Below are 26,093 nucleotides of genomic sequence, written 5' to 3'. Positions count from 1 at the left end.
GTATGAAACTGTTCACCCGCTGACAAGCCATGAGATTTCTGGACTCACTGCGTCTCTCTTTGTCTTTCTCTCTCCCACATTACGTTCACTTTGCCCATTTCAACCCCTTTACCCCTCATGCCCATGTCTTTCCCACCTGTCAATTTGCTGCTCTCACATTTCTCAGATAAGAAGCTAGAACGTGGTAAATGAATCTTTGCTCTCATATATTTTCCCTTTTTTTTCTTCCTTCCTTCCTGTCCTCTCTGTCTCTTTTAGCTCTTCACCTGACTAGTCTTTTCCTTGCTGTGAACTTAATGTGCATTTCATTTCGCACTCAAGGACCCAGTGAAATATAGCTTTACAATTACTTGCTCACTGTTACATTGTAATGGAAACCTCACAATGATGCACATGATACTACAGCTGTACTTATGCATTGTATCTCCGCCTTTTTCCCTTTTGAAGTGATTGTAAAGTTACACTTTCATCCTTGAGTGTTTTATCACAGATCTACTGTAACTCCGACACTGTCAGTCTTATGACTCATCAATGGGAAGCAGGGCCGGACTGGGACAAAAATTCAGGCCGGGAATCTCACACCTACCTAGACCACCTCATAGACCAGGGGTACTCAATAGGCAGACTCCGGACCCAAACACAAATTAATCTAATAAATCTGCATTATTATTATTATTTATCTTCCACATATGTAGGCTACTTTTACACAGCCAAATCTTCAAACCGCATCACAAAGGTGCTCTTATTTCATCATATTAAGCAGAATAATAGTTGAGTCAGCAAGACAGTAAGAGCAGGCAGAAAAAAAAGAAAATTTGATGTTATTTGACTAAAAACTATTATCATTTTTGACTATTATTACAATATTTATAAAAAATATATATATATATTTTATATACGTTTACAAGAATTTGCCAAATTTTAATATAATGCTACCTTACAAACTAAGCTAAACAGTTAGGCTACATACAGACAGCTTTTAGCTTGTTCGTAACAATTAGCCGTTAGCTTAACCAGTGCGCTGTAGTTGTGTAAAACATACCGGCAGTGGATGGGCCACTGTGGTCAAAGCAGTTGAAAATATCGCTTGCAGGTGGTTTGATAAATTACTTCTTGACTTTTTACTTGCAAACGTTTTATTGCGCTTAACGTAGTTGTCATTAACTTGAGTAAAACGTTATCTTCACTTCACCTGGTTCACTGTTTCCACCGGCCTCTCTGCTGTCCACTCTGTGCTGCTCTGTGTGTGTCTGTGTGTGTGTGAACCCCGCCCTCAGTCAAACACAGAGAGCAGAGGAGAGGACAGAGAAGCTAGCGCGATCATAAATGACACCAAAACGTGGTAGAGAACTCTCAACGTAGTTTTTGTCTGTTTAGGTGCTATAAAAAACACTGTACCTAAGTGTTATAATGGTAGGGAAAACCCTGCATTACTTTATTTTGCGCACAGACTGGAACGTTTCCAGGTGATGTTGTTGTTGATGTAGGAGGCTACGTGCACTGAACCAAAGGGAGGGGGGACTGCATGCCTACAGATCTGAATGAATGTGGCTGTCCCGTGTTGTTTTTGCTTTAATTTACCTCAATAATTTTGTATTTTGACAACCCGGGCCAATCGGCAGACGAACCAGGCAGGCCACTGGGAATTGTCCCTGATGGGAAGGAAAGGCAGTAACCTCATTCTTTCCTCTCCCACTTAGTTCTCTCAAGTAGATCATGGAGAACTGCACTGACCTGATGTCCTAGAAACTCTGAAATGAATTGCAGCAGCAACAGGGGCTCTCTAAACCCTGTATCTCCCTTTTAATCCCATCATTTATTATTAGTTGGTCCGTCCGTCATGTGGTAATAGACCCACACGGCTTGACCATCTTTGTAAAACCATTGCTTATAAATCCTCACGTTCCCTAAAATGCCCACTGACTTCACATCATTTTTTATTTTCCCTGTTTTATCATTACAGCTTATCAGGATTTTCTGTGGCATATCAGGTCACAACATTTAATTGTCACCTCATTGTTTTAGGAATTATTCAATAAGACAATATTCTAAGTAACAGGGTGCATTAAAGTAAGAAGAAGTGCAAAAACCAAAAGGTTTGTTGTTGATCCCACATTATGTTTGGCAAGACAGTTAGGTCTCTCTCCACCAATCCTTTGTCCGCTCAGGACAATTACACACAGCTACCAACAGTCTGAGCAGGCGGTCATCTGAGTTTAATGAGTGGCAAAGGGTGGTTCATACAGGAAACAGAGTGATAGACTGAAAAATTAAGAGTAAATATAAAATGTTAAGAAGAAAAGTCAAGATCTCTAGTATGTATTAGCCTTTCAAAAAATACTGTAATGCTGTAACAGACAGAATAATGCAAGGGTAATAAAATCACAAGTTATATTTAAAAGAAAAGTTTAAGCACTAACTATTGCTGAATTCTGTATCTTGTAATGATTTAATACTGTATGTATTCATTACTTGTTGTATGTGATTCCAGCCCTTTACTTACAGATACTGTATATATATATATATTTCAGTATCTGTTATAGTAAGTGACATTACTCGCTTACTATGATTACAGACTCCTCCCCTGGCACTTTGTAAATGTTTGTTGTTGTGGTAAAAAAAAAACGTGAAACACGACATCACCGCCGCAGTTTTGTTTTGTTTGTTTATGTACCGTCATAGTTAAATCTGAGCATGCTTGTGCATTTTTGACAAAGACGCAATTTTTCAAATAGCCAGTTTCTGATAGCATGCTAATAGAGAGCTATAAAATGTGTAGTTTGTAATGGATGGGGTTTAAAATGTAATGAAGTGCAAATATTTAAGTCAAAACTGTGATTAACTCACAACTTCTGATTGTGACTGGAGTCAGTGTGTACTGATATTTGTCCCATACTCATACCTTACTAGAGTTTGCAGAGTTCAGTAGATCTGTCCTGCATGACAGTGTGCCTTGAAGTTATCTGTATTTCTGTGTTCACTGTCAACATTTGTGTCACGACTCATGAGTGTTGTGAGCCTGTATATATATATATATATTTATATGTGTGTGTGTGTGTGTGTGTGTACAGTATATCTGTTATTCTCTGGTGCTCTGTCCTCATTTCTCTGTGTATTCCATGTCCATTTCAATGTGATGTGACCAGTGTTTGATATGCTGTCTGTTTGAGTTTTGTTGAATAGATGTTTTCTGTAGCCTGTTATGTAGCTATAGAAGCTACTGTAGACAAAGGTACAGTTTGTGGGAGGGAACAGGAGGAAAGAAAACCAAAAGTGGAGTCAGTATGGAAGCTTCAGCCTCCTTTTCCTGCTGACAAATGGACGGGGACTCAGAGGTCTTTGTGGTTTTTTACTAACATATTCTAATGATTCTAATGAAAGCAGGGGAGTGGTGTGAGGTGATGGTACTGACAGTTTTACCATTTTTGCTCAGACACTCATACAAACATGCATACATACAGCACAAGTGCACTAAACACTGCCTCAATGTCATCACACACACACACATACTCTGTGCTTTAGTTATCTTGCTAATGAAGGAAAATACTGAACTATCCACATAAAAATGTGCTGCATCTGTCTCTCTGTGCTGATTCTAAAAAGCTGTAATCCAAAATTAATCCAAAAGTCTAATCTGAATACTATAAAGTCCACATAAACCATCTGTCTTAACAAGTCTTATTATTAGTGAAATAATCTTGCCTAATAGGCAGAATTATTTTGCTTGTTGTCCAAAAATCTGAATTTAAGAGATCAAAATAGATCAAATGACTTGTTAAGATGGAGATTGTTGCCAGTGTATTGTTTTGTGCCATCTATAAGGACAGTAAAGTAGAATTATTTGGTAGAAATGTGTTTTTTTTTTTTGCTATGTACTTCTTCTGCAAGGCAATATGATTGATATCTTACATGACTTTAAGAGGATCCTTTGAGCGATGAAGGAAAAATTAAATGTCAAATAAAAATACGGAATAAAGAATTGAGCTTAAAAAAAGTAACACACTGGTATTTTCCTTTTAACACATCTAATTGCTTGTGTCTTCTGTGTATTCTAATAGAATAACACAGCAAAATTACAGACTTCACATATACACTCTGTACTGGGACTGTTGAAACTCTCTCATGCACAGATTAATTTAGATTTCATTTTCCTCCGTCCAGATGAGAAAGTGATGGCTGACGATGAGTTTACATGTGACCTCTTCCGCTTCCTGCAGCTCCTTTGTGAGGGCCATAATAACGGTGAGTCACTGAAGAACAGATCCGTCTCTTGGCTTAAAGTGACGTTCCAGCGAGGAGAGGTGATCGCTGGCTTCCTTATGATGCACTGTTGGAGACGACAAACCTCTGTTTCTTCACTAATCTTAAGCTGTTCCAGTTAAAAGTGTTGTCGTTGTACTGTACTACACATGCGCCTGATAAAATATCCTCTACCTGGATTGTTAAAGGTAAACTTCGACATGTTGGGATATTTCTGCTATTTCCTTTCTTACTGAGAGTTATTAACCCCAGTTATTATTTGACTACTTAAGAATTTATAGTATTTCAATAGTTTGAAATGTCATTTTAAAGTGGATATTGTTTTTGTTGTCCATTTTCAGATTTCCAGAACTACCTGAGGACTCAAACAGGCAGCACCACTACCATCAATATCATCATCTGCACTGTGGACTACCTGCTTCGACTACAGGTCTTTATAATACACTGATACTTAGATCTTTGTCTCATTGAAAGTCTTACTAAAGGGTCATTTAACATCCAATTGTGATAAGTTGCTCTTTAAGACTCTTTTTTGGAAACGTTGCAATGTATAGATATTACTAAATCCCACTTTGTGTAGTTGATTGTCATTAAAACATTTATTACTGTGAAAAACGTCCAAATCAATGAAAATAGTCTTAAAACTAAAATATTAAGCAAAACAGCCATGCCTTGCTGTACATTTCATGGATTTTTGCCATGTCTGGATGAGTCTTTTGTTTATCTTTTATGCCAAACTAAATGTGTACTTTCACATTACATAAAGTAGAATAAAACATACATTATAATACTGTGATATAAATATACAACAATCCCTTGTTCTTCCTCCACCTTCCTGTATGCAGGAGTCCATCAGCGACTTCTACTGGTACTACTCAGGAAAAGACATCATTGATGATCCTGGTAAGAGGAATTTCTCCAAAGCAATGACTGTGGCCAAGCAGGTGTTCAACAGCTTGACTGAGTACATCCAGGTAAGAAAGCCGCTGTGTGAATGATCAACAGAAGAAATCATGTAGGATTATTGATCGGACATCACAAGAGCTGATACAAGACAGGATTTCCAGGAGACACACCGACTCTGTGTATGTCTTAGTTAGCAGTGACAAAGGAACACTTTTACAAGGGAATCGGCCATTAAAGATTGGAAAAACGCAATTAAAATACAGGAATTCCAAGTTTTTTCTTCCTAAATAAAACAATAAATGCATTTCTTCATATACAGCATATTTTAAGATATACCTCCTCCAAATCATAACCCAATCAAGCTAAAAAAAAAACATCAAACAAACCAAAACAAGACATTAAAGCCAATGAAATGAAACAAAATAATGCTCAATTTTAAACTGCTGTGGCTGAACAGTGAAGCCTTCCTCCGTTTTTGATGTATGGTCCAGTATATAGACAGATTTTGATTATATTTCCTTTGAAACATAGGAAAACATTTAAATATATCTCCTAACATGATAAAAGCACTGGAATATTATTATATTTTATGTTTGATTTTCCACATTTTCCACTTTCTGTCTCTGTGTCTGTCAGGGTCCCTGTACTGGTAACCAGCAGTCTCTGGCCCACAGTAGGTTGTGGGACGCTGTGGTGGGTTTCCTGCACGTCTTTGCTCACATGATGATGAAACTTGCTCAGGTAAGATACATCCTAATGATTACATCACATTTTTTAACCCTTTTCTAGCCATACTGAGTATTTATTTCCCAGTGTTTTCCAGATAATGTCTGTAAAGAAACATGAAAATTCAAAACTTTAAATAATCCAATAATGTTTTAGTATTGTCATATTACAATTGATCATGAAAAAAAAACAATTAAAAAGAATTTATACAGCATTTTAAATCACTCAGTCTATTTTGAGAATACTAATTTTGTGAACTGTCTCTCTCATGGTTCCTCCAGAGTAAAGTATGTATTTATTTGATTATTCTTTCGTTTAATGAACTGGTTTTTAATTTTAACTGGCTTTCCCCTCCTCTTTTCTGCGTCAGATTGTTTCTGCCTCTTTACTGAACCGTTTTATGTTAAATAGAGTTGATGATAGCATGTTATAAATATTATAAATTAATAAAAACAGAAATTATACAGGATGTTCTCGGGTTATATTCCTCTGTAATTCACATTTACACGCAGTGTATTTTCTACTCTAAAGCTCTTCTATTAATGATTTGTTAATACAATTATACAGTATTTTATTGATATTCATACATTTATACAGTCAAAGAGATTTACACAATGAGCTGTTATTAAACATTAGTTAGTTCCTACTAATCTTGTATATCAATTACAACACGTATTAGCTGTGTTAATTGATGTAATTGGTTTGACACAGTCTGATTTGATTTTAGAGTTGTTTTTTTTTTTTTTTTTTTTTTGGCGAGTTGTATCCATTCACCATTCTGCTGTTGAATTACACTCCTCCTCTGATCACCGTCACCGTGTCCTAAACAAACCGATCTGTTCACCTGATTCAGATTGTCGACAACATAAATTCAAGTGAAGATGGCAGAGGCAATTTGAGGAAAAAACCGTTTCTCTTTTACTCTCTTTTACTTTAATTCTCTCTCACTTTACATTTTCTGATTCTGTATAATACTGTTAATACACCTCCCCTAATTTAAGAAATTATTTATTTAATACTGACCAGAGTTTAGTGTTGGTTTGGTTGTGCTTTGGACAAATGTGTGTTTGCTTTTGATAGTTTGTGTCTGCAGTCTTTAACCTTTTTGACCTAACAAGGAGCTGCAGTGTTTCCTACTCAGTCTAATTTTGTGTGACAGTGTTGATTGTCTACTGATGCTACTGTTTAAAATGCATTTTTGTGTTTTTATATCTTGAGTATCTTTCCAATGTTAGGTTTTGTTTAAAGAAAAAAAAAAACAGCCTTCGCATAAGTACTTGCAGAGGAGTTGTGGTCATTTTTAGACTTTCAGAAACTTTGTGCTCACGTAAGTTTACTTTTACAAGTGTAGGGATGTGATCTATCTGTCATATCTCATGTTTTTGTATTGGACAAGGAAGCTGATCTGTGCGGATCAATTAACACTGAAATTTAAAAACTTCCAAAAAAAAAGATACATAAATGAGATGTCGGCCTGTGGATTAAAATATTAACTTAATATTAATTAAATAATAACATAAAATAACATGCAGGCTTAAACAAATACAAAAATGTAGTAAAAATGTTGATGGATAACATTTTTATTTTCATGTGTAACCCTTGTTAGATGCACCCTGATCCTGGACAACGAAATGGCGTAAGAATCTGTGTCTCTCCGCCAATGCCATCTCATTTACAGGCTCTTCATGCTTCTTTGAATATCTCATGCTTCATCACATTCTTTATTACGCAGCTTAACACCTCCATCATTTACATTTCCTTCTTGGTGTGTTTTCTCTACCACAAGCCATGTTTTTCTTTTGCATTTACCAGTATTATAGTTTGGGGGGGGTTTTTTTAGCCATCAGACATCGTCCTTGAATACGGAGACAGATTATAACTAGAACAGACACCGACTGTCGATTCAGAGACTGTAAGAATAAGCGCTCATTAGGAAATCAGTACTGAATCTACATTAAGGACTAAATTGCTTTGTAAATTTCTGACAGTTTAGCTGTATTTTGGAAGATCTTATTCCATTCGTAAAGGTTAAAAACTAAATAGAAACACCAAATAAATTAGTTGTCTGCTGCAAAGACAAAGGTGTGTATTACAGATTTGTGAGTTGAGTTTCTAGACTTTGCTCTTTGCTTCAGATTCTGAAAAGGCTTTCATGTGAAAGACTATTGATTGCCGCCTAATTTATGAGATTTATTTCATTTATGTTCCCTAAAGCATCTAAACTTCTTGCTTCGCGTGTTTTGTTGTTTTGTGTATTTTGTTGTTTCTGTGGTATGAAAAGGTACCAGTTGGCAGTTGATGCTTGCCCATCCTGACATCCTTTTCCTCCAGATCTCCACCAGCCTGACAACTACTGTAGACCACTGTCTAAATGATTAGTGGCTGTTGTTATCATCTGGTGCAGGTCTTCAGGATTGCTAAGATCAGCGTCTGCAGATTTGCGTATGTCTTCTTTGCTCTCATGCATCCGCCACTTTTTCAGATAAAGGGGAAAGGCAGTGATGTCTGGCAGAGGGCTTTTTGTCCTTCTTCTTATACCTGCCTGTGTTTCCAGTGTTTGTCTGGCTTTCCGCCACACTGAGTGTATTATCTGTGATGTTAAAAATGCATATTCTTTATTTAAAAATGCAAACCCAGGATCATTTTTGGAGTAGAGCACACTCTGAGGTAGCGTCTCTCACCATTTTATCTCTCATAATGTGTGTAGTTGTGCAATTAACTTTTTAACAGCTGAATCCTACCAGAAAGGAGCACATATCCTCTCAGATCAAACTGTGATATATCATTAAAATGAGAATTTTCAGTCACTGCTCATGTTAAGAACATTGTTTTCTCCACTGTTTGTTTGTTTTTTTGCCGTGTGTTTTGGCTTTGTTGCAGGACTCCAGTCAAATTGGACTGTTAAAGGAACTGTTGGATCTTCAGAAGGACATGGTAGTGATGCTTTTGTCCCTACTTGAGGGTAAGTCCTTCCCAGTCTAGTGATGTCCTCTCCTTTCTGTGGCATACCATCAAATGTTCTATATTTTCCTCATCTCCTCTCACCTTTGTACCTCTTTTAGGCAATGTCGTAAATGGTACCATTGCCAAGCAGATGGTTGACATGCTGGTGGAGTCCTCCAGCAACGTGGAGATGATCCTTAAATTCTTCGACATGTTCCTCAAGCTCAAGGACATAGTGGCATCTGACGCTTTCCGCGACTATGTGACTGATCCCCGTGGGCTAATCTCCAAGAAGGACTTCTCCAAGGCCATGGACAGCCAGAAGCAGTACTCTCCTTCAGAAATCCAGTTCCTCCTCTCTTGCTCAGAGGCCGATGAGAACGAAATGATCAATTTTGAGGAATTTGCTGATCGTTTCCAGGAACCAGCCAAAGACATCGGGTTTAATATTGCTGTTCTGCTCACAAACCTGTCAGAGCACGTACCCCACGACGCTCGCCTTCAGAACTTCCTGGAGCAGGCGGAGAGCGTGCTCAACTACTTCCGCCCTTTCCTCGGCCGCATCGAGATCATGGGATACAGCAGGAAGATCGAGCGCATTTACTTTGAAATCAGTGAGGCGAACCGCAACCAGTGGGAGATGCCGCAAGTCAGAGAGTCCAAACGACAGTTCATCTTCGACGTGGTCAATGAGGGCGGCGAAAGTGAGAAAATGGAGCTCTTTGTGAACTTCTGCGAGGACACCATCTTTGAGATGAACATTGCTGCATCTATCTCTGAGCCCGAAGGAGAGGGTGCAGAAGAGGAAGATGATGATGAAGAAGAGGAGGGCGGAGGAGATGAAGGCGACTCCGGAGACGGAGAGGATGGCAATGGAGAAGGTGGACCTGCAGAGTCAACCTCAGCCTTTGCAGACTTCCTGACAAGTGTGATTAACTTCTTCAACATGTTCACCTTCCGTAACCTGCGGCGTCGGTATCGCAAACTAAGAAAAATGACGGTGAAGGAGTTGGTGATCGGCCTGGTTACGTTCTTCTACACTATTCTGATGGGTATCTTGATGTTTGTCTATAGTGTATGTAAGGGCTTCTTCACACTCATATGGAAGGTGCTGTTTGGTGGAGGCTTAGTGGAGGGCGCCAAGAAGATGACAGTGACTGAGATCCTTGCTAGTATGCCAGATCCAACGCAGGACGAAGTTCACGGGGACCTACCACCTGACCCAGGGGCTAGAGAGGTCCAAGATACAGACGGAGTGGCAGATCTCTTAGATGCAGTGGTAGGAGAGGAAGAAGAGGAGGATGGTGAAGATAGGGAAGGTGGACGCCTGCCTGGTTTCAATACTCCTGGAGGACTCGGCGACTTTGGTGAGACGACACCAGAAGAGCCTCCGACTCCGGAGGGCACGCCGCTGCTGAAGAGAAAATTGGTGAGGTGTTTTTCTCTGATTTACTGTTGTGTAACCTGTACTCTTCACCATTATTCAGTTAATTAACTGCCAACTACCATTAAAACAGTTGACGACCGCAGAGGGAGGACAAGAAGGAGAAGAAGGAGAAAAGGCTGAACCTGAGGAAGAGGCTGCTCAAGAGACTGAGAAAGCAGAGTAAGTGGTCTGCTTGTCAGGATTAATTTTAAACTGAGCAGCTTCTGCTAAAGATAATATCTGCTCACGCCAATGTTGAGCCACTCTCAGCTTGATATAATGTGTAAGTTATTATGAATTAAAAATAGATGTAATTCACTGTGCAATGTAAATGTGTCTGTTCACATTATCACATAGCTGTGTCATCCAAGTTTATTAAATATTAAAACAGTGACATTCTTTCAGCCCCAAGAAGGTTTTTTTTTTCAGTGTACATTTCACTCTTCATGTCCTCTCCAGCACTGAGAATGGTGAGAAGGCAGAGAAGGCAGAGAAGGCAGAGCCTGAACCTGAGGCAAAGGAGGAAGAGCCTGAGGAGGAAGAGGAGAAGACAGTGAAGGCCAAGTCAAAGAAGGATAAGAAACCTGTCGAGGAGGGCTTCGAGCTGTGGAATGAGCTGGAGATTCAGAGGGTTAAATTCATGGTGAGCCGCTCCTGGTTAGCTTTGCATAGTTTGACTCGTGCTTTAATATATTTGTACTGTATTGTAAGGAATATAGATGCTAGAAATGGAGCCTGATAGGTTCATTCAGTTTGTGAGAGATTTTGATTGTTTTGGACTGGTTAGTTGTTTGGTATTTAGGGAGTCAACACATTGTTTTCTTGGGATAGAGTTTTTCATGACAGCCTTATCCCAGTATGCTTGCCTGAGTATTAACCCGTGGTAAATATTTGGCAACCACTGTCATGTTGTTGCATATATCCATGTTCAAATATTAATGCAGTAAAATGTTTCTTTTGTGCTTTGCTGAGACTATACTCAAGTCTCACTCACGTCTTTATTCCCTCCCAGAACTACCTTTCTCGTAACTTCTACAACCTGCGATTCTTGGCTCTGTTCATCGCCTTCGCTCTCAATTTCATCCTGCTCTTCTACAAGGTCTGTGCTTTTTTTAACTAACTACTATCACCTCTGACCTGATCCCGGATACAACTTATTTAAAGTAGAAAGAATTTGGTGTCATGCCGCAGATATAAAATGTACTCCCAAGACTCAGCAAGTCTTCCGGGACTCATCTTCTGTCTGACCTCTCCAGGTGTCTGACAGTCCTCCAGGTGAGGAGGACTTTGAGGGTTCTGGTCTATTTGAGGGCTCTGGCTTGTTTGAAGGCTCTGGTGCTGAGGAGGAAGGTTCTGGATTAGATGAGGGAGGAGAAGATGAAGATGATGAAGGTCCCCTGTATTACTTCTTGGAGGAGAGCACAGGCTACATGGAACCTGCTTTAGCCTTTTTAAGTATCGTCCACACCATAATCTCCTTCCTCTGCATCATCGGCTACAACTGTCTCAAGGTGCGTGATGTTTACTCCTCTTTGCACCGATGTTTTCTTTGTCTACTCGTAAGTTTCATACAGTTTGTCTCGTGTTCCTCCTCCAGGTCCCTCTGGTTATCTTCAAGAGAGAGAAGGAGCTGGCCAGAAAGCTGGAGTTTGATGGTCTCTACGTCACTGAGCAGCCCGAGGACGATGACATCAAGGGCCAGTGGGACAGACTGGTGCTCAACACTCCGTAAGACACGCCAGAGCAATTTCACAAACTTTCTCCAAATTGTCACACACTTACTAAATTCACAAAACCTGACAAATTGGTGACTCTTGAAAGTTCTTCAACATATATTTACATCTTAATATTCTCATTGAATAATCATCTAGCGCAGCCAAGAGAATAACTATTTCTATCTGGCAAGTTATGACCTGTCAGAACAGTGTTTGTGTTGGACTGACACAAGAACAAAGTCCTCAGTATTCATTATATTAAGTTTTATCATTTCAATTTTGATATTGAAAGTAATGCTTGATGATAATATTTGATATTTAATAGCACTGATATATAGGGCCCGACTGATACTGGATTTTTGGGGCCAATGCTGATATTAGGGAGTAAAAAAATCCCAATATCTATATATCAGCGGATAATCTTGTATATACAGGATATATACATAAATACACATTATTTGCAATAATCCCTCAAATGTCAAGTCAAACACTTGACAAAGATATGTAATAGTGGCATGATATTTTACAGTTTCACAGTAAACTTTATTGTATAAAATGACATCAGTGCATTGCAGCAGTAAACTTCACTGGGCATTTAATAATTATAAATAACTATAAATAAAAAAACACAGCAAAACACAACAAAAAAAACAAGTACATATATATTAAACTTAAATTAAGAAAAATATCAAATAAATATAAAAAGCTGCCTATATAACTAAATATATATTGGCACATAGTGGACGACATATACGCTGATACCGATATATCTGATCAGCTGATCAATATATCGGTCGGCTCTACTAATATACCATCAGAACCTGACCCGAACCAGCACTATTCCTTTGAAAATATGCCTGACATTAGGCTTCAACTGCAGACCTCTAATATACAGAATTAGAAATTAACTGTCTCTGAACATTTTATGATGTTTCTCTTTACATGCAGCACTTTCCCCAACAATTACTGGGACAAGTTTGTGAAAAGAAAGGTGAGTTTTTATCTGACAGCTTTAGTTCAAACTGTGTTTTTTAGAGATATACTGTACCTTGCAGATAAATGACAATGAGTGTGTGATATCTAGGTGCTGGATAAATACGGTGACATCTACGGCAGAGAGAGGATTGCAGAGCTGCTCGGTATGGACTTGGCTTCTCTAGACGTCAGTGCCATGATGCATGAAAAGAAGCCTGAACCTGACACCTCAATGTTCGCCTGGTATGTACTGTGCTGTATTTAGATAAACAAGTTCTTTAACAGGTTTATAGTACAAAACAACACAGAACAAACATGTCTTTCTCTCTGCAGGATAACATCTATTGACATCAAGTACCAGATCTGGAAGTTTGGTGTTGTGTTTACTGACAATGTGAGTCAAAGAAACAGTTCATGGTATAATGTATAATGAGAAAATCTTGAGTATGTTACTGACATCTTTTTTTTTCACCTTTTAGACTTTCCTCTACCTGTGTTGGTACCTGTTAATGTCTCTGCTCGGACACTACAACAACTTCTTCTTTGCTTGCCATCTTCTGGACATCGCCATGGGTGTCAAAACCCTGCGCACCATTCTGTCCTCCGTCACTCACAATGGCAAACAGGTCTGCACATTTCCACTCTAACGATGCATCACGAGGCTTTCTCTCTTTCCTCGTACTAAATGACACATCTGTCTTTTCTTTGCAGCTGGTGATGACAGTGGGTTTGCTGGCTGTGGTGGTGTACCTCTACACTGTGGTGGCCTTCAACTTCTTCCGCAAATTTTACAACAAGAGTGAGGATGAGGATGAACCGGACATGAAGTGTGACGACATGATGACTGTGAGTTATAGGACAGATTAGTGCAACTATGAAGCATGATTTAGAAGAGGTCAACTTTTCTTCGGGTTGCTAAGCTGACCTCTTACACCCTTACTCCCCCCCTACAGTGTTACCTGTTCCACATGTATGTCGGCGTGCGTGCTGGTGGTGGTATAGGAGATGAAATTGAAGACCCGGCTGGAGATGAATACGAGCTCTACCGAGTGGTCTTTGACATCACCTTCTTCTTCTTCGTCATTGTCATCCTGTTGGCTATCATTCAGGGTATGAACAGTCCTGTCTCCAGTTTGTTTTTAGCTATGTGATTATTTTCTCAAACAAAAGTGCATCCAGTGCTTCCAACCATCATGCTGCACTTGCACAATGAGAAAACTGCTCATAATTTAAAGTACGGTATTGGAATTCAATCTATTTGCGACAGAAAGAGAAGAAGAGTTTGGAGGAGAAAGTTTAAATGCTGTTATATTCACACTAAAATAATTAACAATACATTTATTTGATAGTCACTATCCATACAGTGCCTTAGTGGTAGTATCCAATCAGACGCTGTGGCTGACAGCAATGCACACTGGTACTTCCATCCCCCTCGGATCTGACCCAGGGACACTGAAGATACCGAGGATTATCTCATTTTTCTACAAAACAAAAACCATCAGAATAATTTGAAAGGTGCTCATTAACCTTTTACACACAGTGGCTTTAAAGCTTGAAGTTGATCATTAAGATCTGATAGAGACAAGATGTTATCCAGTTTTCCTGCCTCTCTGTCATGATGTGACAATAAGGTGTCCTGACTTAGACCGGCTGGGAAGGTTTGTCAAAAAGAAAACCCTCTGAACTGTGTCTTTAGCGAGAAGTCTTTCTGTCTCTCTGTCAGGTCTGATCATTGATGCCTTTGGAGAGCTGAGAGACCAGCAGGAGCAGGTTAGAGAGGACATGGAGGTAAGATAATGAGTCTCACTGGGATTTAATTGGTCACTTTATTTAATCCACCTTCAATTCTCCTTCAGTTACAAAACGGGGACGTGTTTAATCTAAACTGTCCTTTCTCCCCTCCAGACGAAGTGTTTCATCTGTGGAATAGGAAGCGACTACTTTGACACGACGCCGCATGGCTTCGAGACGCACACCTTAGAAGAACATAACTTAGCCAACTACATGTGAGTTACCTTTCAGAGTGCAGATGTGACAATTGCACTGCTTTAAATGTGTTTCTTTTTTATGTTTAGATTAATTATCTTTATTTCCAAGCTTCCAGACGGCCTTGAAATCCTTGATTTTTTTTAGAAATAATAGTTTTTAATGAGTGGATAACCTTGTTCTTTGTATTTCCTCTTTTATCTTTCAGGTTCTTCCTGATGTATCTCATCAATAAAGATGAAACAGAACACACAGGACAGGTCAGTAAATAATACGATGTCTAAAATCATTCATTATTTCCAATTCTGTCTCATGTTGTGACATTTTTCGCTTGTGTGTCTTTCAGGAGTCATACGTGTGGAAGATGTACCAGGAGCGATGCTGGGACTTCTTCCCTGCCGGAGACTGCTTCAGGAAGCAGTATGAGGATCAGCTCGGATAACGTCCCGCATTGTGAACGTGCGTCTGAGGGAGAAAGAGAGGAGAGAGGAGGGGAGTGAAATTCAGAGAGAGAGAGAAAGAGGAGAGATTAGAAATTTAGAAAAATCGAACATGTCTACGTCTTAGTTTTGCCTTTTGTCTGCACATTTCTCTCCTCTGTTGAAGCTATGCACACTTTGACTGCACTCAAGTTCCACCTGCAGCAGAATGTTGACAGATCAGATTTGAGAAAAGCAGAGTAATAATATCACAGAGGCATAAACAGACACAAGAAGCCAGGGGCCTTTTTATTCCACTATGAATACACTACATGGCCTTTTTTTTGTGTAAATTATACATAGATTGCCTTGCATATCAATTGTGTCTACACACAACGGGCTCTTACAGTCGCTACTGTTGTAACATTACAGCTTGTCTACATAGAAAGAGTTTCAGCCGTGTTTTTCTGTCGTCCGTCTAATGCTACAATGATCGTGTGTGGGGTTTCTGATAGCTGCCAAAACTCGGGTGACCTACACTTAATTCTGTGCCTGAACGCATCCTGTGTAGATACAGACAGAGGACTGAAGCAGCTGCTGCTGCTGCTCTGCTAATGTGCTGCTTTCGCTACGCAGGCTGTGTAGACACTGTGTTATAGTGCCTATAGCAACGTCACTGCTTCGGCTATCAGATAGTTCTTTGTTTTAAAACTTTTATTTGAGATTAGAGTGAATATGTTTTATTTACATTGTTAGTAAGGTTGGAATTTTATTTTTTTTGTATGTGGCTGCTGCCATCTGATATTTCATGTATGATTTCTGGTGTTTCAATGAGACAGTTTTGAAAGAGAGCAACTCACAGTCGCATCTTCAAGGTCCTTGAGGGAGCAGTGAACATTTTTTCGGGCCCCCTCTCGCTCCTTTTCTTCCTCTTTCAAGACTCAGAAACGTGTCTTCAACCTAAGAGATCATGTAAGGGAACTCTCTTGTGGAAAACTAACTTGCCAAGAAAATAAAAAACAGTATCATCTGCGTACGTGACACATACTGGTGTGAATCAGCTGTATAGACAAACCCAGTTTGCACTCTGAAGTCTTACGATGCGTCCCTGGATGTATGTGGTCCCCTATCTCCACTGGTGTCTCTGTGCCATATAAGATAGTGATGATGTACACACACATACAATATAGGAGGATGCCAAGGTTATTTATTTATTGTTTATATGCAGGTCAAATCCTCTGAAGACGACCGTTTTAGCCCGTCTGTATTTCAGGCCAACAGTCTGTTTTATGACACTTTATGCACAATAAGTTTTTGTCAGTGCATTAAAATAAGTAATGAATGTATTTAATGTATACATTTTGGCCGACGCGTCATCTGTATAACTGAGTAATGACTAGGCTGCTGCTTAGAGGCCTTTTGATGAAAATACATATTTTACATAAATCATAGATACATATATTTATTTTTCTTTAGGGCTTTGAAGAATTTAAACAATCCATGCTACTTTGTCGGACATGAACGTGTCATGTGTCCTGTTGTGAAATCCACACCGATGAAGAGGATTGGTCACGTCGAAGTAAACGCCCGGGTTTGCAGTCAGAAGAGAAAATTAGCTTTTGTTTTTGCTAGTTAGGTTTTTATGATAGCTATTTTTAGGAGTCCAGCATATCAGTTATTTTTCTCAATCAAGAAAGTCATGTGTGATGCATTGATCTCAGACAGTTCTGTCTCACTATGCCTCTTTCAGAACAGTACGTCCTTTACACACACACACACACACACACACACACACACAAACCCACGAACTCTCCATCTTGTATTTAATGTTATGACTCGCTGTGTCAGAGGCAGAGCAGTACTTTGTTTGCCGAGGACTCTGAAGTGTGCGTTTGCCTCTGTGGTCAGCACAGAGGCGGTTGGATGTTATGGAGCTGAATGGAGATCACTACTTTCCACCTGACTGAGTGTCCTATGACTGAACCCTGTGTTTCAATACAGAATAAACAGATTATTTTAAGGAGCACTGGATTATGTGTCCTCATTTACATGCAAGCTGCTGTTTGCTCTCACTGTCTGTGTGTGTGTGTGTGTGTGTGTGTGTCTGTGTGTCTGTGAATGCTTTACTTGTTCTACCTATTTGAGGACCAGTTTTAGACCTTGAGTGTGAGGACATATTTGGAAAATGAGAACATTTTGTCTGGCCCTCACTTTCTCAAGGGATTTTTTAAAAATAAGACTTGGTTTTAGGGTTAGAATTAGGTTTAGGCTCAGGTTTCTACAGGCAAATGTCTGTGCATATGTGTGTGTGTTTAAGCTAGTGAGACTATTGTTGCAGTCAGCATTAGTTTGCATATATAACATACATTTAAATCCGTTTACAGATGCTTGTCAGCTTGAGATATTTTCTGTTTGATTATCTGTCCCATGCTGGTTTTTCTGACTGACCTGTTCCTCAAGATAGCCACAAATGTGTGTTACATTAAGATAATAATATGTACAATGCAGATACTGTAAGGAAACAGTATTAGATCATATTAAGTGGTGTACATGATACGTTTATTCCTAATAACGTCCTCTTTCTTGTTCTGCCATGATACAAATGTGTCATTATACTTTAATATCTTTAGCAGATCACTGGGCCTTTGTGGTCTTCATGCTCTGCAAAAGGTTCACTGACACCGACACTCACCTTGAAATGACATTAAGGCGCCTACTTTACAGTGTATTAAATTAAATGTTCCGTCTCTCAGGCGTCAGTGTTACATTTTTATTGTGGCTTTGGCTTTTCTTTATCTTAATCAAATATCAAAAGTCCATCATTTTGCTTTATGCTCTTCAGGAAACACCCATGTATCACTATGACAGCCTTTGTCCTGATTAAGTGTGTGCGTGCGCTTGTATGTCTGTGTGTGTCATAACCAGCTTGTATGCTCACTTTGTAAAGCACCTCCTCGCCTAACCTGCCTTCATGTGGTATGCATATAAAGTTATACACAGTGACCTGAATGGTAGATAAGGGTCACTTTCTGTTTGCTTTTAGTAGGCAGGCTCGCTGGATATTTCATGATTCATACACACACCCTCCCACAATTAGTTAGGGTGTAAAAGAATGAAACCTTTATGGGCTGAACTGAGATAATGTCTCCACAGATTTCCACTTTGTTGTCTTTTCTACCACCAAGAAAGGCAGGAAATATTTTTAGCGATATATCAGAAATGTTCTGATATTCTGACAGATAGGTAGTTGTAGGTTTTATGTTTTATTATGCAAGTTTTTTTTTTCACTGTGTAGTAATTTGGACAGCAATAAACCGTAGTTATTTAGAAGGGATACTAGTTGCATCAACAGTGAGTACAGTTATGTCATGTTGATTTTTCATTACACATTCTGCACACACAGTCGTGTTTCAGAGGACATTACATTGACTTACATTCATTTCCTGGAGACTTTTCCTTACCTTAACCCTAACCACCACATACCTAACCCTAACCCTTACCCTAACCTTAACATAACTCTAAACTTACCTTAAATTTTAACCAAGTCTTCCCCCTAAAATTAATGATTTACATTAAGGGGATTTGCTTTTTGTCCCCATAAGGGAGGCGAGTCCCCATAACATGACTCTGTAAACAGATTTACATCCCCAAAACATAAGGAATACCTGGACCACACACACACACACACACACACACACACACACACACATATATATCAGATCATGGTCACTTTTTGGGACATTAACCTTAACCACTGACCCAAAAATCAGCTTTTTCACAATTGGGAACATGGCTTTTGACCCCGAGTGGACAAAGTGTCCAAGAAGGGTGTTTAGTGAAATTTTTCCCCAGAAGTAGCCTTCAGACATCTCTCTCTCACGCACACACATGCGTGCACGTACATACACAAAGACACACTTTCTGTCTATTGTCATAAAGTGCCACTCCTCTGCTGGGTCCAAGGTTAATGTGCATCTCGTGCTTCCAAAGTAAACATGGTGATGTAGGCCTGGGTTTGGTACCCTGCTCTGCCCCTCCCTCGTCACTTGTATAAAACGAGGCATCCAGCAGCCTGACAGTTCTCCTGTTTCCATCTGCTTCTTCATCTCATCAACTGCTGCCATGACGTTTGTCGCTCCTCCTGGCTACCAGCCAATCTATAACCCTGTAAGTATCCTGCTGCTAAAAGCCATCATACCCTTTTATATGGTTCCTGTATGCACTGTATAGCTTGGTGGGTAATGCATTACACTAATACAAGGGGATTAGGATTTAACCACCTGCGGGGGCAGCAATGCTAAAAATATGTTAGTGTGACGTAGTTCAGACAAAAGAGTTCACCAGTTGGCTTCTTAATGGGGTTTCCAAACTTCTTCAGATGACTTTGTATATAATTATATTACAGGCTTGTTTTTGCTTGTAGCCCAGATGAAAGTAACTATGTTTTAAGTACGTCAGTGCATGAGTATTTGCCCCCATTAATTTAAGTATAAAGAATTAAAGATTCTGGACTGAACTGTGAGCTTGTTGTTAGAAATTTCTGTAGATATTCATAGTTTAATTAACATAATGGAATTTAGTGAATGTATTTATTGAAAATTGCAATATGGGCCAAAACCAAAAAGATCTAGAAAGAAAGAGTCTTGTGAGAGAAATAGTCTTGAATTCTGTGTTCATATTTGAAAATGTAAACTAAAATAAACCTAAGAGGAACAGTAATCATCTCCACAGCCAAGGATAATAAACATTACACAACTGCTACACACATTTTTTTTGGGAGTCTGGATATTTCTATCCAGAGCTACATGTTGTGAGTTTCCTCTCTAAGTAGCTGACATTCAGGGATGTGTCTTGCATGCTTGGTTGCATTGGACAGTATGGTTGAGTATTTTTCTGCACTGTACAGACAATCCCTTATCTTGGGCCCATTTATGGAGGCCTGAGGGACGGTACGTCCATCTACATCCAGGGATCCATTCCTGATGATATCACCAGGTGAGTGTAGAAAGCAAATGTTTAACAATAAACATCTTGTGTGTTCAGTCCATATTGTATGAGACGTTTCCATGACAGTAACCGTGAACCTTTTGATACCATTTGAAAGCACAGGCTACATATTGTGTAATCTCACACAGGGTGGAGCAGGTTTCTTTTCATTCATGGATATCAAAGCAGACATTGTCCCTCCCCTTTTCGAAATAGTAGTATCTGAGTTGCCAAAGGTATTTTTACAGGCCATTAGCAGACAAAGTAAACACTACACATACCTGACTGTATCATGAGATCTTTTGCTCTCTTGTGAGAAGACTTGGCCCCACCTGAACTGTTTGCATTTCTTCTGTTTTCTAACACTAAACTAACTTATTAGTCACTTCAGGATTCAGGGATATAATGTCTCTGGTTTGCCTGCTGTTGCTTTTGTCAGGTTTTTCATCAACCTGCTATGTGGAGAGTACGAGTCCAGTGACATCGCCCTCCACTTCAACCCTCGCTTTGACGGCTGGGACAAAGTGGTCTTCAACACTCGCCAGAATGACTCCTGGGACGAGGAGGAGAAGATTCGTGATATGCCCTTCAGCAAGGGCGAGCCCTTTGAAATGGTCATCATGGCCACTTCACAAGGCTACACGGTCAGACCAGACAGAAGTTAGAAGTCCACACATACATTTATTTTGCTGCAGTCTTATTGCTAATTCGTATGTTGCGAGATGAACATAACTTTCCTTAACCAGACTAAAAATAATTATTTATTACTGAACCAGTGTTGATGGTGCCATGACAAACTCTGCTTTACATTTAACATTATTCTGCTGCAGATCAAAGTCAGGGGGAATGACTTCCACACCTACGAACACCGTATCCCCATGGACAGAGTGCGTGGAATGCAGATTGGAGGAGATGTTTCCATCCAGACCATTAATATCATAGGGGTGAGACGTCCAGTCCCTGAATCTTTCAGCTTTATGCTTTTCTTGGGAAAAGAAATTACATTTTAGAGCCTTAAGGAATAAATCATGGACAGCTGATTGCTTTTGCGTCAGGGTGCTCGAGGTGGTATGAACAGTAAATGTTGTATTACGTTTACAATATGTTTGTGCTTGCTTATTTAAATTTGTTTAAAATGTTTATTGCTTCGCTGGAATCTCATTTCAATAAAAAAAACCCATATCTTACCTCTCCTGTAGGCAATTACTAATGGTTGCTAAGGTATAATTAGTGGTTTCTAGGGTGTCAGGGTGTAATTAGGTAGCAGTCAGAGGATTTGTCATGGTTGCATAGGGTGACTGTGGGTGCATATAGTATAGCAGCAGCAGCAGCAGCAGTGTTAATAGTAGTTGTTTCACCTTAAGAAAATAAGGAAGCGTTAGAATACTGTTACCACTGTTTCCCTCTTTTTAAAAAAAGATTTGTTGCTGATATCAGCGCTTGTCATTACTGAGAGAATACTATGCTGATATAACCTGAACATTGCTGCAGATACTCCTTTTCTGCCTTATGAAGTTGCCTAGATACAATCACTTTTATTACCAATAAATGACTTGTTATTGCCACATTATTGCCCTATTGCCCTCCCCTGCTATTACAAGAAGTTACATTATTATTACTTAATTGTAATAAGCTGTAATGCAAAGTGCCCCAAAAAATAGTAGCACAGGTGGTTGAACTAGCAGTAGTTTTATTTACATCCCTGTAAACTGTAAACTTTTGTCTTTTTAGGCAGGAATGGGAGGAGGAATGGGCGGAGGCATGGGAGGAGGAATGGGCGGAGGCATGGGAGGAGGCATGGGCGGAGGCATGGGAGTAAGTACCTTTAATCATGTCAGGCCATTAATATTTTTGAACATTTAATTCGACACAGAATTGCACAGTGTTTAACATGTTCATGCTCTTTCAAACAGGGAGGATATCCAGGAAGTGGAATGGGGGTACGTCACTTCTGTTGGTGTTCATTGTCTTTTAATGCAGTTTCCTTTGAATAATTCTGGAAATATAGTAAAATATTGTGAAATGTATTTTCACAAACCTTTGCTTCTTCTAACTGATTTCCAGGGAGGATACCCAGGTGGCATGGGAGGCGGTATGGGTGGAGGCGGTATGGGAGGTGACATGGGAGTAAGTACACTAAAGAGGCCTTTATTGTTCATGACAGGCCATAAATACTAAATAAATTAGAGCATTAAACAGTATTAAACATGTTCACCACCTTTCAACAGGGTTGCTATCCAGGAGGTGGAATGGGGGTAAGAGTTACTATAAATAAATACTTTAATTTCCAATCTTCATCAGAGTCCAGATCTTGCTCCGATTCCTTTATTTATATTGCGTCTTTTACAAACATGTCTAAAATACAGAAGAAGAAGATGTTTAGCTAATAAATCACAGAACAAAACTTACTATTTGTCTCAATACAGGGTGGATATCCAGGAGATGAAATGGGGGTAAGAGTTACTATAAAGAAATACTTTCATTTCTAATCTTCATCAGAGTCCAGATCATGCTGAAATGCCTTTATTTATATTACCTCTATGACAAGCACATCTAAAATACAGAAGAAGAAGACTACCTACATTCAGCTAATAAATCACAGAACAAAACTTAATATTTGTTTCATCACAGGGTGGATATCCAGGAGGTGGAATGGGGGTAAGAGTTACTATAAATAAATACTTTCATTTTTAATCTTCATCAGAATCCAGATCATGCTCAAATTCCTTTATTTATATTACGTCTATTACAAGTACGTCTAAAATACAGAAGAAGATGTTCAGCTAATAAATCACAGAACAAAACTTAATGTTTGTTTCATCACAGGGTGGCTATCCAGGAGGCATGGGAGGTGGTATGGGGGTATGAAACAATTTTATTTTCCATATGTATTTTTTTTTTTTTTTTACATTTAATTGCTTTATATTAAACTTAACTACTTAATATGGTGTATGTATGTTTAATACAAAAGTGAGTTTGTAATCATCAGACTGAATGTGGACTGTGGTGTTAAATTTGTACAAATTACTTTGTTTTTTCTTGTGTCAGGGAGGATTTCCAGGATCAAACCTGCCGGTGAGAATACTGCACAATTACACATTCATAAAGTCAACATCTCCTCTGTGTATATGTGATATTTTCATCCTTAAATCTTATATCTGTTAATCTCGTTACAGAGCATGGGTGGGCAGCCAGTCTACAATCCTGTAAGTAAAATATGTTCCACTCTCTGGAAACTGACTGACAATCACTTATTGTGAGGCCTTGTTTGCAGTGGTCACTTGGTTTTGGTGTTTTGATGGGAGACATAGTGTACTGTACTTCTTGTTATGACACTTTGGCTTTGAAGGGTTGATTGTGTGTTTCCAGATTACATTATTAATCCCTGTGATAGTGCATCTACACTATTTAGATACTGAAGTGTAACTACGCTATTATGTCTGCCTTGACATTGTTTCGGATGACGGTTGACCTGTGTTTTTAATCCTGAGTGTTTGCTACCATCCAGTGGTCGCAAGACAGAACTGCAATAAGAATTAAAATTCGTAAAAATAGCGTCTTTTGGTGTATGGTATTCATAATCATGTTACTTATGTATTGATACACTTTCTCAGCTTTAAAGGTGCAGTGTGTAGAATTTAGTGGCATCTAATGGGATATAATATTCATAAGTATGTTTTAATTAGTATATAATCACCTGAAAATAACAATTGCTGTGTTTTTGTTACCTTAGAATGAGCCTTTTGTCCTCTTCCTTTGAGCCTCTCAGGTTGCACGGCCACTCTACAGTAGCCCAGAATGGACAAACCAAACACTGGCTCCAGGGAGGGCCTTTTGCGTTTTGTTTTTTGTTTTTTGTTTTTGTTTTGTTTGTTTCACAGCCACCGTAGGTTCTCCTACATGCTTAGAAAGAGAATGAATGGATACATTATAAGATAAGATGTATTATAAGAGCAGGAACTCGCAGGCGGGGCCAGCAGGAGGCCGCACAACGTGGAAGCAAGCCTGGAAGCTAGAAACTTTTTTTAGCGTATGTGCTAGGCGAGCAATTCTTATTAGAGTGAAAGGGGCGCCATTTTCGGTCCGGTATCCAGCTCTCACGATATATCCATGGGGGAGGGGTATTCAATTTGTTGCAATCTGCAACCTCACTGCTAGATGCCACTAAATTCTACACACTGGTCCTTTAAATTTGTTCAGTTAGATAAGTGGACAACTGGCACCAATGTCCTTACGCAACAATATGTCCGTCTAGTTTACAAAGCTACTGGAAAGTAGCCTCACACTCACCATGTTATTGCGGTCACTTGTCTTTTGAACATGACCTGAGTGTATTAATCAGGATATTTAGTGCCCTCTAGTGGTCACACAGAGGAACTGCAATACATTAAATTCGTCAAACAAACATCAGCGCAGACATAATCACACACTATCACTTCCAGTAAATCCGTTCAATTAAGGATTCAGTAACTAAGAAATTATAATGAAGAAGAAAAAACAAGGAAGATAAAAACTTGGAAATTGTGTTTTTTATTCTAGTGAGTAACTGAGAGCATGTTAACATAGTAAATGTCAGCATTTACATCCAATAGTTGTCAGCATGCTGACTGCAATTGCATTTAGCTAAACTCAGCCTAAGCACAGCTGCGACGGTGATTTACAGTTTAAAGCTGAGCTGAACCTGACAAACTGAGTCTATGTCCTAAAATGACCACTGCACAGTGCAAACACTCTTGATTTAGGTAACATACACATTCCTCAGGCCAAGCATCACATGATTTTGCCCCAGTAGGATATAGGAATATAAAAATTATCTCATAGTGGCCATAGGTGTTGCTATTGAGTCTTTTTATTGTGTTTAATGTCATATTTTGTCTTTGCTGTGTGATTGAAGTCCTTGCCCTACTCCAACATGATCCCAGGAGGGATGTTCCCTAAGAGGACCATCATCATCAGAGGCATGGTGAACTATGGAGCAGACAGGTGTGTTTGTGAGTGTGCATGCATACGTCAGTATAAGGTGGTATGTGCATGCTAACAGACAGTCTTGGGTCTCTTGTGTTGCAGCATATGCATCAACTTCATGTCGAGCAGATCTCGGGACATCGCCTTCCACATGAACCCCAGAGTGAGGGAGGGGATTGTGGTGAGAAACAGCATGATTGGAGGTGACTGGGGTCAGGAGGAGAGAGACGTCAGCATGAACCCCTTCATGGAGGGACAGTACTTTGATGTAAGTAGTATCAGTCATTCATTCTTCATATTTTCCTCTCATTATTAATTCCTACGTGATTTAGGTGTGGTCTGTGTTGTTTTGACTGACTATGGCTGAGCAGTGTCTTGATTTCTCTGTCTTTGTTTCTCAGATGTCAATTCGCTGCGGGAACCAGAGATTTAAGGTCTTTGTGAACGGGCAGCATCTGTTCAATTTCTTCCACCGCTTCCAGTCCTTTAATGAGATTGACATGCTGGAGATTGAAGGCGATATGCAGATCTCCTACATTCACTTCTGAAACCTCACACACCTACACATCATAGTATTCATTCTGTACATTATTCAACTATTTCATGTGCTTTTTAGGTGTCGGGTGATATTTCAGAGGATATATCAGCCCCTGTGTTGTTCATCTCAGGTTCATAATCTTCCTGCTGTCTGATCATAAATATCAATAAGACAAAACTTTACCTCATTATCAACTGTATTGTTCATACCTGATAAACTGAATCAATAAACATGTCACTAAAACATCT

The 26,093-nt window shown here is 39.3% G+C and overlaps 2 protein-coding genes across 11 annotated transcripts in view; both read left to right on the top strand.

Moving 5' to 3' along the window:
- The window catches only part of ryr1b (ryanodine receptor 1b (skeletal)), a 76,531-nt gene extending 59,152 nt beyond the window's left edge, over positions 1–17,379 (top strand). For 4 of the 10 annotated variants that reach the window (XM_044353331.1, XM_044353326.1, XM_044353328.1 and 1 more), the window contains 23 exons: positions 167–184; positions 4,162–4,242; positions 4,602–4,690; positions 5,106–5,234; positions 5,803–5,907; positions 7,499–7,528; positions 8,773–8,854; positions 8,955–10,264; positions 10,353–10,441; positions 10,721–10,904; positions 11,274–11,360; positions 11,518–11,772; positions 11,859–11,989; positions 12,925–12,967; positions 13,061–13,194; positions 13,285–13,345; positions 13,431–13,577; positions 13,663–13,797; positions 13,905–14,061; positions 14,675–14,739; positions 14,857–14,957; positions 15,146–15,197; positions 15,284–17,379. In XM_044353331.1, coding sequence (XP_044209266.1) covers positions 167–184; positions 4,162–4,242; positions 4,602–4,690; positions 5,106–5,234; positions 5,803–5,907; positions 7,499–7,528; positions 8,773–8,854; positions 8,955–10,264; positions 10,353–10,441; positions 10,721–10,904; positions 11,274–11,360; positions 11,518–11,772; positions 11,859–11,989; positions 12,925–12,967; positions 13,061–13,194; positions 13,285–13,345; positions 13,431–13,577; positions 13,663–13,797; positions 13,905–14,061; positions 14,675–14,739; positions 14,857–14,957; positions 15,146–15,197; positions 15,284–15,379 — 3,581 coding nt within the window. In that variant the 3' untranslated portion in view covers positions 15,380–17,379. The remainder of the gene's footprint in view (positions 1–166; positions 185–4,161; positions 4,243–4,601; positions 4,691–5,105; positions 5,235–5,802; positions 5,908–7,498; positions 7,529–8,772; positions 8,855–8,954; positions 10,265–10,352; positions 10,442–10,720; positions 10,905–11,273; positions 11,361–11,517; positions 11,773–11,858; positions 11,990–12,924; positions 12,968–13,060; positions 13,195–13,284; positions 13,346–13,430; positions 13,578–13,662; positions 13,798–13,904; positions 14,062–14,674; positions 14,740–14,856; positions 14,958–15,145; positions 15,198–15,283) is intronic. The other 6 variants (XM_044353335.1, XM_044353334.1, XM_044353333.1 and 3 more) reach the window with 3 other exon arrangements.
- A 1,725-nt stretch (positions 17,380–19,104) lies between these two features.
- Positions 19,105–26,090, top strand: LOC122983928 (galectin-4-like). Its single transcript, XM_044354126.1, has 14 exons — positions 19,105–19,523; positions 20,263–20,351; positions 20,782–20,986; positions 21,173–21,286; positions 22,074–22,175; positions 22,226–22,282; positions 22,407–22,469; positions 22,974–23,000; positions 23,169–23,204; positions 23,391–23,417; positions 23,519–23,548; positions 25,237–25,325; positions 25,410–25,575; positions 25,709–26,090. Exons 1-14 carry the CDS (start codon positions 19,479–19,481, stop codon positions 25,853–25,855), a joined length of 1,197 nt encoding a protein of 398 aa, XP_044210061.1. The 5' UTR covers positions 19,105–19,478; the 3' UTR covers positions 25,856–26,090.
- Positions 26,091–26,093: the final 3 nt, after the last annotated feature.

This window comes from Thunnus albacares, chromosome 6 (assembly GCF_914725855.1).
Source record: "Thunnus albacares chromosome 6, fThuAlb1.1, whole genome shotgun sequence".
In the NCBI taxonomy this organism is placed as follows: Eukaryota; Metazoa; Chordata; class Actinopteri; order Scombriformes; family Scombridae; genus Thunnus; species Thunnus albacares.
This window is presented reverse-complemented; position numbering and strand designations above follow the sequence as displayed.